Here is a 13,154-nt window from a genome sequence, read left to right as displayed (position 1 = left end):
ATTTTTTGGTGAAAACCAAAAGGTTCTTGTTAAATGGTTAAAGCTGTATATTCTGATATTGCTCAGGACAGAAAACACATTTTCAGGTGGGTTGTTCCCCCACCACAGTCAATTTCACTATATCCTGTTTGAGTTCTCTCTACTGATTGGATGAAATTGGTATCCGCCCTGAAAATGTATTATCTGTTTACTAAAGAGCTGAGAGACGGTGAGACCCTTGTTACTGAACAAATACTCTAGCAAGAATATAGAGCTATTTTAAACACACACTTCACACACACGCAAGTCGAGAATACGTATGCCCACCCGCTTGTGCAATACTCCATAACCAGATGTAATCTTTGTCTGACATGTTGGAGTCTGAGGCTTATCCCACACGCCGCCACTTATAATAGCAAAGCAGTACAAATGTGAGTCAGCCAATCAGTGAAGCCGACAGGTCTGGTTGGCCAATCAGGGAAGCCAGTGCCCACACCACTCCAAAACATACAGAGATTCGGTGTGTCCTCCGCAGATCTGCGGACAGACAGATATAGTGGTTTTTTGGTTCTCATAAACGGATGGTCCAAACATATGGGACACATGCCAAGTTTGAGGCCTTTCGGTCGGGCGGTGCCCGAGTTATGCCCGGGACACCCAGAGAGACAGACACAGGTTTCATGAATTAATAGTTAGGGTGATTCTATCGGCATAATAAAAGTTCTCACTGACTGACTGAGAGGTTTTATTCTACATAGTAGATTCATTTATTGGTTGCTAATTGACTGGATTTAACTGTGTAGGAAGTTAAATGTTTAAAATTGTTACAGGCCTTAATTTTCATTCATATTGTACAAGACAGTTCTTTTGTATCGTTATTTCCGCTAGCACCTGATACAGGAAGTAGGCATTTTGGGGGGGGGGGGGGGGACTTTCCCCCAGCTGTTAACTGGGATTTACAAATCATACACCCCAAAAGATTTCCCACCGGGTACACAGAGCGTGCACGATATTACTGCTATCCCTCCATCAATATGCCATAATCAACATGATGTCAGAGATCCACATACCGCAGGTAGCCAGCTCCTAACCAACTGGGATTTAATCCCAGTCTTGTTTTAGTGTACTTGACCAAAGTAATTTAGGCAGCTCCCATTTCGTTCAAACGTTCTATTATGTTGGATATCACTTTTCCAAAGCAGCTTTCAATCCTTGCAAACCTACAATTTGCTTCAATTCTGACACGAATCATATTATTTGATAATGAATGGCTGTACCCAAACAAGCAAATAATACACCCGAGTTGCATTCTGATTGCCTCGACATAAACCAGCTTGGAGCTGAACTATTCAACCTTGCAACCTTGCCAGTATATCAAAGCTAGCGCTTGCCCTGTTGTTCGGCCTGCTTGGGTAACCCTGGGGAGGATATTTCTTCAACCATGCTGGCTGTAATTCTTCCCAGGTGTGTGGGGATGCAGAGGGGGACCTGGGGTGCCTAAGCAGAGGCAGATGTGTGGATGGGGCCGGCAAACTTAGGACCAGACCTTTGTAGGGGGCCTGTGTTTATGAGCTTTCCTGTTGGCTCCTGGTTCTGGACTGTGGGAATGACCCAGACTGGCAGACTGCACCACCAGACAGGTAACAAAGCAACATCCTAAGGCAACAGTAGGACTCTTGGGGCAGACTGGGAACAGGCCGTGAAAAAGGCAGTCAGAGTTGGGGTGGGGGGGTTGGGGGGGAAGAGAGAGAGAGAGAGAGAGAGAGAGAGAGAGAGAGAGAGAGAGAGAGAGAGAGAGAGAGAGAGAGAGAGAGAGAGAGAGAGAGAGAGAGAGAGAGAGAGGGCAATGGGGGCACGGCATGGGGGAAAGTCAGGGTCCACACAGAGCCAGACAGGCTCTTTGATTGCTCTATAGGCCATCTCTCCCCATGTGCATGCATTTATCAAAGGCATTCCTTAGACCAGTTTATTTTAAGTAGCAGAATCGAGATGTACTTTTTGAATTGTGACTGGGAGAGGCGACTGCTTGCTTGGGCCCCAAGTCCTCGGAGTCAAACCAATATCCCCCTCCATAGTTGATACAGCTGATGGCCTCACAGCATTGTTATATGGACACATGGAAGGTGAATGAGGGCAAAGAGGGCAAAGAGGGCAGTGTGACCTACATACACTAACACTACGTACATTAATGTGTACGTGCGTGTGCGCGCGCGCATGCGTGTGCGTGTGTGTGTGTCATCTTCAATAAGAACTCTGCATCCTGCTCTTCCCCTGAATCAGATCCGCACTGCCACATCTCCATCATCTACTTTTCTATTTCTTTTCTTTCTTCTATTAAATAATAATAATAAATAATAATAAAAAACAACAATAATAATATAGCATATATATATATATATATTATACTTTTAATACTTTTAATACTTAAAACCCAAAATAGACATTTAAATTGTGCAGACAGTTTTGAAAAGGTTCAAATTATTATTATTTTTCGATAATTGTGAATGATTGACAATTGTAATCACAATATCTAGCTACATATAATCAGGATTATCATTTCAGACGTAATCCTGCAGCCCTGGTAGGAAACCTTTAGTTGGCCTTGATTTCTTCTGACCGCCACATGAACTTCAGTTTCAGTTGCATTAGTGTTTATATTACATCAGCGCTTTTTTCCGATAGTTTAAGGGATAACACAAATACGGTTCTCCATTTGACACGCTTTCCAAGAAAACAAGTGTAAAGCCAATGTATGTTGAGTAACCACTGCTATTGTGCAGTCAGCAACAACACTAATCCGCTTACTAGTACAACGCATAGGGTGTTCCTTTTAAATTACACAGAGCGACAGACTTTAAAGCTGATGTTAATGACCTAACTTAGCAACATAACTTATATATACCCTACCCTCTGGAACACACTTCTCACGGAGATTCGCCATGCGCCAACACTGGACTTTTTTACTTGTTCACACAGGCTAGTTTATTTATTTTTTGTTGATGAAAGCGTCCTCCTTGGGTCTCTTGAAAGGCGCTATATAAATTCTAGTTATTATTATTATTATTAGTATAATAATATACTAAATACATACATAATTTTCGCTACCTTAACTGTGATTATTCTGAGTTAATTGCGGTATTAAAGCAGATAGTCCAGATAGTCCTGTAAAATCTGACTTTAATTAATTCAGGAGACCTTTAACACACTGTACTTTAGTTTAATGTACCCCCACTATAATTCACTTTAGGATACCTCCCCCCTTGTGTGGCATTTAGTAACAATAACCTTAGCACTTAGCAGGAAAAATCCATGTGTTCCAAAGAATTACACAGATGACATTTGAACTGGGCAAATGCCATTCCCTCTTCTCCTAAGCCGATTTTGGGTTTCGCTCTGCGAGTGATTCAGTGGGGTTACGCAACCTGCTAGAAGGGGGAACCACTTCCCAATATGGGGGCATTATAAGGGGGGGAAGGGAAGGTGGATATGTCTCATAGAGAGAGACAGAGACAAGCTTTTTTTTCTCATTGTTGTATGCTCTCCAATTTTACTTTGGAGCACTTTTTTCTGTCCTAAAATAGCGAGGTTAAATTTCAGAGCCTACCATGCTAATACTTTTAATCTGACAATTTTAAAAAAAAATTAGAAGAGAAATGAGGTGCAGGATAGTTAAGATAATGATTAATATTCAGCTTGGAAAACATACACTCTTGATATGCATCGTGTATGGAATCCTAAATCTTATGAAACGACAACTGTGTAACAGACAAGGACTTTCATCTTCCTCACAGCAAAAGGATGAAACCTTTCGGCACCCTGTGATGTTGTGCATGCTAGACTACACATGAAAGGGCCTCCAAAGTGCCACAGTGTCGAATGGAAATGGGACATTCTTATAATGCCAAACATCCCAGTTCTGTTACATCACAGCCAGGCCTGCTCCCACTGGACTGTCAGGCTCGCTAATTATTCAAGGATGCTTTTTCTCATGGCCAAAACAATGAGGACCACGGTGTCATCTGGTGGTGGACCACTCACTCTGCGCTCTGTTAAGGTCTGATGTTTTAATGAAGCGAGTGATGCTAATAAGTTCAAGGCCGAAGCTGTGGGTTTACATAACGGCATGCTGGTCATTGCACCCCAGTTGTGACCACCCCATGGGGGCGATGGGGGCTTCCTTCCCCCTGCCCTGGACAGAAGACAGAGGTAGATCAACCGAACACATAATTGTCTGGAATGACTGACTTGTGTTCAGTGAAAACGTCAGGCCACCTGCAGTCATTACTCAGAGGCCCCCATGACAAATGGTATTGTTCTATCATTTTCACTTTGCGTCACTACCTCTACAGAAAAGCTGCATCCGGTCACATTCCTTAAGGCGTTTTGTATGTCTAATTAACATGGAGTTAAGTTCTGTTGCCCTCAACTGAAATTATAGGAATGTTCCGGAGCAATGCTGTGATCTGATATATCTATTGGTGCATATAAAAGTTATCTAAAGTATCTTGTCAGGATAGTTATGTCATAGCCCAATGTGTTGGTCATGGATTTAGTGTCCTAAATTACTGTGCTAGAGTTTTGATCTATAAAAACAAATTTCACAATCCAAAAGTTTTGTAGTGTTGACAGTTTCAAAACAATTGAGCTACTGCTAATTAATTCCAACAGCTCTATCCAAATGTCATATCCCTAAGAACCAACCTCTTCCCTGAACTGGTGCTTTTTTTGTTTTGTTTTTAACCACACAGGCTGACGACACCATGGCAAAAACTGAGGCAGGCTTTTCCCAAAGTCCTGTTAACACTCTTTTTCTCTCTCTGACACACACACTCTTTTTCTCTCTCTCTCACACACACACACACACACACACACACACACACACACACACACACACACACACACACACACACACACACACACACACACACACACACACACACACACACACACACACACACACACACACACACACACACACACACACACACACACACACACACACACACACACACACACACACACACACACACACACACACACACAACTTTCTCTCCCCACAGTCTCTCTCTGTTTCTCTCCCTCACTCTCTCACTCTCACCCTCTCCCCTCACATGCACAAACAGCCCCTGACTGGCTCATAAACAGGCAGGCGGGCCCCTCAAAAGGGGGCAGGGATCCTCGCTGGCCCTGTTTACTGAAGAAGAAAAGTGACACGGCTTCACAGCCTAACGCTTCGCTTTCACAACACCGGCCCACTGATGATGCAGTACAAATTACTCTCGTTCTCCATGGGTCATTTTGGCTCAATTTCTCCTGGGTCACTATGAGGACATTGCAGGTTGATAGACCTTGTTTTGTTACTTGTATTGATTTGAACAGCACTATACTGATTTGAGAGAGAAAGAGAGAGAGAGAGCGAGAGAGACAAGAGTGGCAAAGAGAAGATCCTTAATGTCTTTCTCCACAGCTGTGAAAGGCACTGATACACGAGCCTGCGACTTATCACATATCTCCGCTGTGATGTCAGCCCCTCTCACTGTGCCGGGTTTATGTCAGTGCCCACACATTTCACCCTGGATGAGTTTACAAACAACTGGCGCACCGGCACGATTAAGCCCAGGGCATTTCTACAGTCGACCTCATTGGCCATCACTGCTGCGCTGACTCGGCACATCCCTGTGCATCATGGCCCCGACTGTTGAAAAGCTCATTGAACCCATGCATGTTCAATCAACATGCTACGTAGTTAACTGGACCTCAAGCACTGGGACAGGACGTTCTCTGCAGGCCCAGTTGTGGATAAGCAAAATGTTTAGGATTATTGCGGCAGTCGCCTCCACACTCACAGATATGTGACTGGGTGGGCAAGTGGATGGCTGCAGGGATGGCGTGCTCTCTCTCTCTCTCTCTCTCTCTCTCGTTCACTCTCTCTCCCTCTATTCCATGTTTGTGGTACAAACCAATTAACATATTTCCTCGGGAAGAAGGAAAGCTGCTTCTGTGGCCATTAAAGACCAGGCCTGTGGAGCCCCTGTGGGTGAAATACAGGCTTATCTCCACTGGTGGTTCCAAAGCAGTTTGGAAAAATCATTTCCAGATTGTGGAATGTGATCCAGTGAACGCATCCATGGTAATTATGTCTCTCAGCAACAGCTGAACACCCCCCCCCCACCCCCACCTGTGCGGCTGCAATGGATTGACTGTCAGAATCATTTTTTAATATGAATTAAGATGTGCAGGCAGTTATTTTGTTAGCCAAACCTGAAAACACTGTCAAAAATGTTTTTGGAAGGTAAAAGTAGAGTGTTAACTTTTACTCTGTGAAGGTCCATTTTTACACTCAACACACACAATTAAATTAACACTCCGGATTTGACTGTGTATTGGAATGTGATGTTCTCTAATGAGTAATTTGATTTGTATGCCAGGGATTTCTTTCTCCAGAATACTGTGTTCAGTTCCATCTGTGCACTTAACAACAAGTAGGAAATGTAGCAATTGTAAATTTTGGCTAGACCTATCTGTAGGATAGGATGACAACAACCCCCTTTCTCCCCCACTCTTTCCGCTTGACCATTCATCTCACCCCTTTTAAAGTCACAGTACTGCTTATTGTTGCATGTTTATTTGTTTATAAGTTCTGTTTACAGAACACAGAATTATTCAGGGGAAGAATAAGTGAATTCACTGTTCATTAGGGCTCTGCAGCTCTTCAATTAGGCATGAATATCCCTCCATACAAAGCAAATTAAAAAAAAATCCATCCTTGGTTTGTAGTTTCACACAGTGTGAAATAACAAACCAAAAGGTCAAATTCACTTGTCACTCTTGCTTGTCTACATTTCTGATTTGAGGACTGTCAAAAGTAGCTGTTTTTTCTGCAGAGCAGTGTAACAAATTCCAAGCTTGTTTACGCTGTTCCAAAAATCAACTTAATACAAAAGGGGACCAGAGGACAAAGCCATCATTTACCGTGCCCCCTCAGGCAGATAATTGCAAAGATAGTGAGCACCCTATGCACACACAAACTAAAGCTGGGGACGCTGACATTTCAATATACCAAGGGCTTTTGTTGTGCAGTTCTAAGAACTGCGCTGCTGAATCCACCATTCTCCGCTGGTGGACGGGGACGACTTTTGACAGTTGGAAGCCTCCGAGCTTCTCTTGGTTTACGTTCTGTTCTTGACACCCTGAGGGGAGGTCTGTGACAACGGTATCCCTTTGATGTTAAGACACGCGGTACTCTCACAGATCACGGCAACATTGCACAAGGGTAAGAGAAGTGAGTAGGTGGAGTGTTGTGTAGAAGCCGCACTATGATATCCCTGCCCAAATACAGTCCGTTGAAATATACCAGAGGACACTACTCATTTTTAACTTGCATATTTCATTGGTATGGTGATGGTCTAGAATATTTGTGTATGGAAAGCTCACTCCTAAGTCTAGAGAACAGGGAACTAAGACTTGCAAATTCAAGGTGGTCCTATACAAGTCTTATTTCTCTAGTTTCTTTATTTGGTAGAAAGCTGTTCATGTTGACTCTTTAATTACAGGAGTGACATACTGAACAGGATTACTTGGATGGACTCAGCATATTGCCTCCATATCTGGAAGGATAAGGTAGAATACCAAGGGCTTTCCCTGATACAAAAAGCTAGATCAACACAACCAAATCACAACTACTTAGGACTGTGGAACCAACTTATAGACATACACATGAAATGCAGATCAAATCCCATTTCAAGAAGAGCATTATTTATGAACCATAATTTTCTAAATGAAACATGGCAGGTATAATTTATCAATTACTGCAGCAACAGCCAGGGCACTTGGGTACCAGCGGCTATGAATATCATACAAAGTTGATAAGCAATTCATTAAGCAATGCATTAAGTGAAAATCGCATCTGTTATCTTCATTAGGATATACAGGCATCCTTATCAAACTGAATAACAGTAAAATAATGATAACGGCATCAATGATAAGTTATGGCTAGATGACCCCCTGACGTGGAATAAGGCTTGCTAATACTTGACTCTTTTTTTTACCATTTTCTATTTTTTTTATAAAACTCATAAGATTCAGTCATTTTATAGTTCTGTTCGATATATGACCCATCCAGGACAATTCTGAGTGTTCATTTAACTCAGAGTGTACAAAATGTACACTCTGTTACAAATGCATAAATTAACAGTGAGGATTATACGCTGCACACGAGCAACATACTGAATTCTTAATTTGTGCAAACATTGGCATTTGTTATGCAGATTCTACACCACGTGAGAAGCCAAAACAAATCAATCATAATGAAGCATCAAGCATCCTCTAAACATGTGGATTAGGTAGTTGTCTGGGTCACATCAGCAGCAGAACATGGGGTTAGCATGTTCTCAATATGGTTTTCATTTCACTAGTTTTGACTCTGCATACCATTCCCAACTCTGAAGTACAGTAACATCAAAACATACCCTGGGAAGCATCTGGGGAAATGGTTTATCAGAGTTCTTTTTTGTTTCTTCTTTTTAACGTGTAAAAGAAAAATCACTAAATGAAAGACTGGCCAACTTCAAGCCATGTACAATGATGTAATAAATATGAACATAAATAATGTAAGATTATACACGGTGTGGATTACTGTACATTGATACGTGTTTTCCTCAAGTGATCTACGACACTGGACCAGACATTCACCCTTTCAAGATGCAAATCCTACATTTCAATATAATTAATTTAATAAAGAGTTAATTTACAGTAGTAGTTTAGTTTGACCAAGGGGCGAACAAGTTAAAAAAAAAAAACTTCTGTGAAGTAAGACTATGATTTCACTGAGTGTTGTGTATGGGCATGTTTGTAATGCTTGAAAATCACAGGTACGAGTTACCAAGTTGCAATTTTATTTATTTGTTCCTTTATCATTACTTTTATTTCACCTCCCCAGTGGTGTAAAGTAACTAAGTATATTTACTCAAATACTGTACTTCAGTACAATTTTGAGGTACTTTTATTTTACTGGAGTATTTCCAAATTTCTGTACTTTTATTTCTACTCCACTACATCTCAGAGGCAAATATTGTACTTTTTTACTCGACTACAATTATTTGAAAACTTTAGTTACTAGTTACTTTGTATATTTTGATTATTATTACAAAACACACATTAACCACTTCAGCCCTACATATGTTTCGGCCATTTGAAAATAGCCGATCTACAAGCTCACATATTTTCAATATATTTTTTTAATACATTTTGAACTTGGGAAATTCTGCATAACGAGTACTTTCAACTTTTTGTACTTTTAAGTACATTTTGATACCAATACTTTTGTACTTTTACTCAAGTAAATTTTGAATTCCGGACTTTTACTATTTTAGTATTTCTACATTGCAGATTAGATACTTTTACTTAAGTAAATGTGAGTACTTTTTCCACCACTGCTTTCACATTCACACTCCCCAGAAGTTTCGCAATGTGTCACAATAAGCTGCAAAAGAAAGTGATCTGACGGCGAAAAGCTTCCAAACGCGCGTCTGTTTTCAGGAGGTCGTACAGATCTATGAATGATTCAGTCAGTGAACAAAGATCAGTCACATTATTACTTACTTTCTGCGCGACACATCCCGTCCCGACCAGCAGACACACTGTCAACAACACATGGGCCCGGAGCGACGCAATGACACTCATTTTGTTTATTTCTTCCTTTTCTGCAGCAACGCTCTACACTGAACCCTAACCCGCTCCTCTTCTCTCTCTCTCTCGCTCTCTCTCTCCCTCTCTCTCTCTCTCTCTCCATTCACCTGAAGGCTCGGGAGCGCGCTTCCATCGTTCACGGGCAGACCCGCGTGCACGAGCAGTCTACTGGGGTTTCACAGGGCTAAGTGTCAACACATAATTTGACAGCCCTTTTAGCAGTGGTGGAAAAAGTACTCAAATTCTTTACTTAAGTAAAGGTACCAATACTGCAATATAAAAATACTCTGTTACAAGTAAAAGTCCATAATAAAAAATGTACTTGAGTAAAAGTACAAAAGTATTGGCATCAAAATGTACTTAAAGTACCAAAAGTAAAAGTACTAAATATTTGAAAATAGCAGATCTACAAGCTCACAACGCGTTGCGATGCGACGCGTTGTGAGCTTGTAGATCTGCTATTTTCAAATAGCCTATGTATAAAATAGGGCTAAAGTGGTTAATGTACGTTTCATTATACCATAGTTTATATCTGAAAAGTAACTAGTAACTAAAGTTTTCAAATAATTGTAGTGGAGTAAAAGTACAATATTTGCCTCTGAGAGATGTAGTGGAGTAGAAGTAAAAGTATTGGCAATTGGAAATACTCAAGTAAAGTACAAATAACTCAAAATTGTACTTAAGTACAGTACTTAAGTAAATGTACTTAGTTACTTTCCACCACTGCTTTTACTGATAAAACATGTAGTAGTAGGCTATATGACTTAACATGAAAAGTCAACGGCGTCAACTGAAAAGAAGAGAATAAAGAATCCAATCAAGAAGGTTTTTTTTAATGGTAGCCTGATAACTCGCCCCAAAACACGCTCGCCCCCCTTTTTTCACGGACCAGCAGTTGTTGTATTTTTGTTTGTGAATACGTTTAGGGTAATAGGCATAGTTTACTGAGGTTAAATATCGGTATAAGGTTAGGTTTTGGCACCGTTTTAGTTTGACTGAGGTTACGTTTAGGAATAACGAATAAGGTTAGTTTAGGTTAGTTAGGCATAGTTTACTGAGGAATACCCAGGTGAATACCGCCGGATTTGGCCCGGGGTGACTGTGTTTTGGGGCGAGCGTTTTGGTATTCGTTTTTTTTTGGGTCACTTATCCTACTTATAAGTACTAGCAGCGAAATGTTGGTGGGACCTGTTCTGCAAAAAAAATGATAGTAATAAATAGTAAGAATATAATAATACTAATAATAATAGAAATATTGTATTAAATACAATTGTGTTGAAAACCAGGGGTACTTAAGAGCTTTGTGTCAATACATCATTAGAAAGTTTTTAAGCTGTCAGCTTTCATATAGAAGTTTTCTCTCTCTCTCTCTCTCTCTCTCTCTCTCTCTCTCTCTCTCTCTCTCTCTCTCTCTCTCTCTCTCTCTCTCTCTCTCTCTCTCTCTCTCTCTCTCTCTCTCTCTCTCTCTCTCCCTCTCCAGAAAAGTAGGGCGCATTTTTACAATATATCCACAAGAGAGCAGCACTGAGCTATGTTGACGCTTTGATCACAAGTCCACAACACCAATTAAATTACTAGTTTTCAGCATCATGTTGTGTCCCTTTTTACATTAGAGTTAATGCTATCTTTGAAAGAACGTATTGAGTCATGAAATTAAAGTCTGTTGCCAGTGGTGTAAAGTAACTAAGTACATTTACTCAAGTACTGTACTTAAGTACCATTTTGATGTATTTTTTACTTTACTGGAGTATGTCCAATTTTCTATGTTTTTACTTCTACTCCACTACATCTCAGAGGCAAATATTGTACTTTTACTCCACTACAATCATACGAAAACTTTAGTAACTAGTTACTTTGTAAAGCGTACATTAACCACTTCAGCCATGCCCATGGCTATTTGAAAATAGCCGATCTACCAGCTCACAACGTGTCGCTTTGTGAGCTTGTAGATCTGCAAATTTCAAAGCATTTACACATAGGAAACGTGTGAAATTGGACATTCTGCATAATGAGTACTTTTACTTATATTATAACAATATTTTAATGCGAATACTTTTGTACTTTTACTCAAGTACATTTTGAATACCTTTACAGAGTATTTCCACATTGCAGTATTGATACTTTAACTTAAGTATAACATTTGAGTACTTTTTCCACCACTGCCAAATAAATGATCCATCTATTCCAGACGGAACTAACATTATTGGCAACGCCCAGTTCCCTCTGTTTCTAGTCGGAAGACAGTAAACAGACGGACTCAAAATAGCCACGTAGAGAAGAAGAAACCGAAGCGTTTGGAAGGTTTGCGTTTAAAGCTTTAATTCAACACTTTACACAAACTGTCACCTCGTGATTTGCACGTAAGATGTGTAACGCATACACGCCATGTAACCAGATGTGTTGGTTTCGTTGGGATATTTGCTAAAAAGCCACACAAGCCTGAGATCACGAGATCTGTGGCGAGTCTTCGAATCAATCTATTCTAGCTAGCCTGTAGAGCTTAGCTTTGCAGATCGTAGCGTAGGTGGTAAACACAGCTAGATGATAACAACACAGCTAGCTAACTAGCTGTTATGATCCACCAACCACCAGTCCGTTTATAAAACGCCATGCTCGGACACGGCAGCAACTCGACGACCGTCTTTCACCAAAGCTAACGTCAGATATAGCTAGTTAGGGGAAAGCTAGGTGTGTTAGCAGCGAATGTTCGATATGAGCTAGCATAACGTACAGCTAATGCTAACTGCAGCTGATAACTTGTCTAGTTAGCTAGCCTATAATTGGCTAAGCCTAAACACCACAATCCACTTATGATTGGCTGTTTGTTGCGTAACGTTAATACAGGTTAAACCATTGACTGGTTAAACACGTTGTTCTTCCTGGATGAAAAGGTTGGGTCTTTCATCCAGTGTGATTTGATGTGGTTGTGTACTGATCATCAGTGTTGTTGGTGTGGCTGTGTACTGATCATCAGTGTGGTTGTGTGCTGAATGATCATCAGTGTTGTTGGTGTGGTTGTGTACTGATCATCAGTGTGGTTGTGTGCTGAATGATCATCAGTGTTGTTGGTGTGGTTGTGTACTGATCATCAGTGTGGTTGGTGACGTGGTTGTGTACTGAATCTGATCATCAGTGTGGTTGGTGTGGTTGTAAACTGATTTGCCAGGCCTGGGAAGTTGAATTCTACTCTGAAAATTCCCAATGGTTAGTTTAACTCTGCTTACACTCACGCTGTGTCTTGTGACCAGACGTGTACACAGGTCACACACGTGATCGTGATGCCTACGATGCCATTCATTTGAATCCTGCAGCTACTGCAAAACGAGCCTTACACATGTTTTCTACCTTTTTTAGTTCATCCATCTGGAGTTAACTGTTGACACCACCTGAAGAAGATGATCTGATCTGTTCTTTCCAACGGGACAAGAAGATGCTCTGATACGTTCTTTCCAAAGGGACACCGGCGCCACAGCGTGTGTTCATTTTCT

General features: G+C 40.9%; 1 protein-coding gene across 2 annotated transcripts in view; it reads right to left on the bottom strand.

The window, feature by feature from the left end:
* Nucleotides 1-13,144, bottom strand: part of LOC308088030 (uncharacterized protein) — a 44,248-nt gene extending 31,104 nt beyond the window's left edge. The window contains exon 1 of one of the 2 annotated variants that reach the window (XM_080432365.1): nt 13,012-13,144. In XM_080432365.1, the coding sequence (XP_080288491.1) occupies nt 13,012-13,029 (18 nt within the window). In that variant the 5' untranslated portion in view covers nt 13,030-13,144. Of the gene's footprint in view, nt 1-9,579; nt 9,761-13,011 lie in introns of those variants that run through there. The other variant, XM_080432364.1, reaches the window with a different exon arrangement.
* Nucleotides 13,145-13,154: the final 10 nt, after the last annotated feature.

Source organism: Gymnoscopelus braueri (genome assembly GCF_963280865.1).
Source record: "Gymnoscopelus braueri genome assembly, chromosome: 7".
Lineage (NCBI taxonomy): Eukaryota > Metazoa > Chordata > Actinopteri > Myctophiformes > Myctophidae > Gymnoscopelus > Gymnoscopelus braueri.
This window is presented reverse-complemented; position numbering and strand designations above follow the sequence as displayed.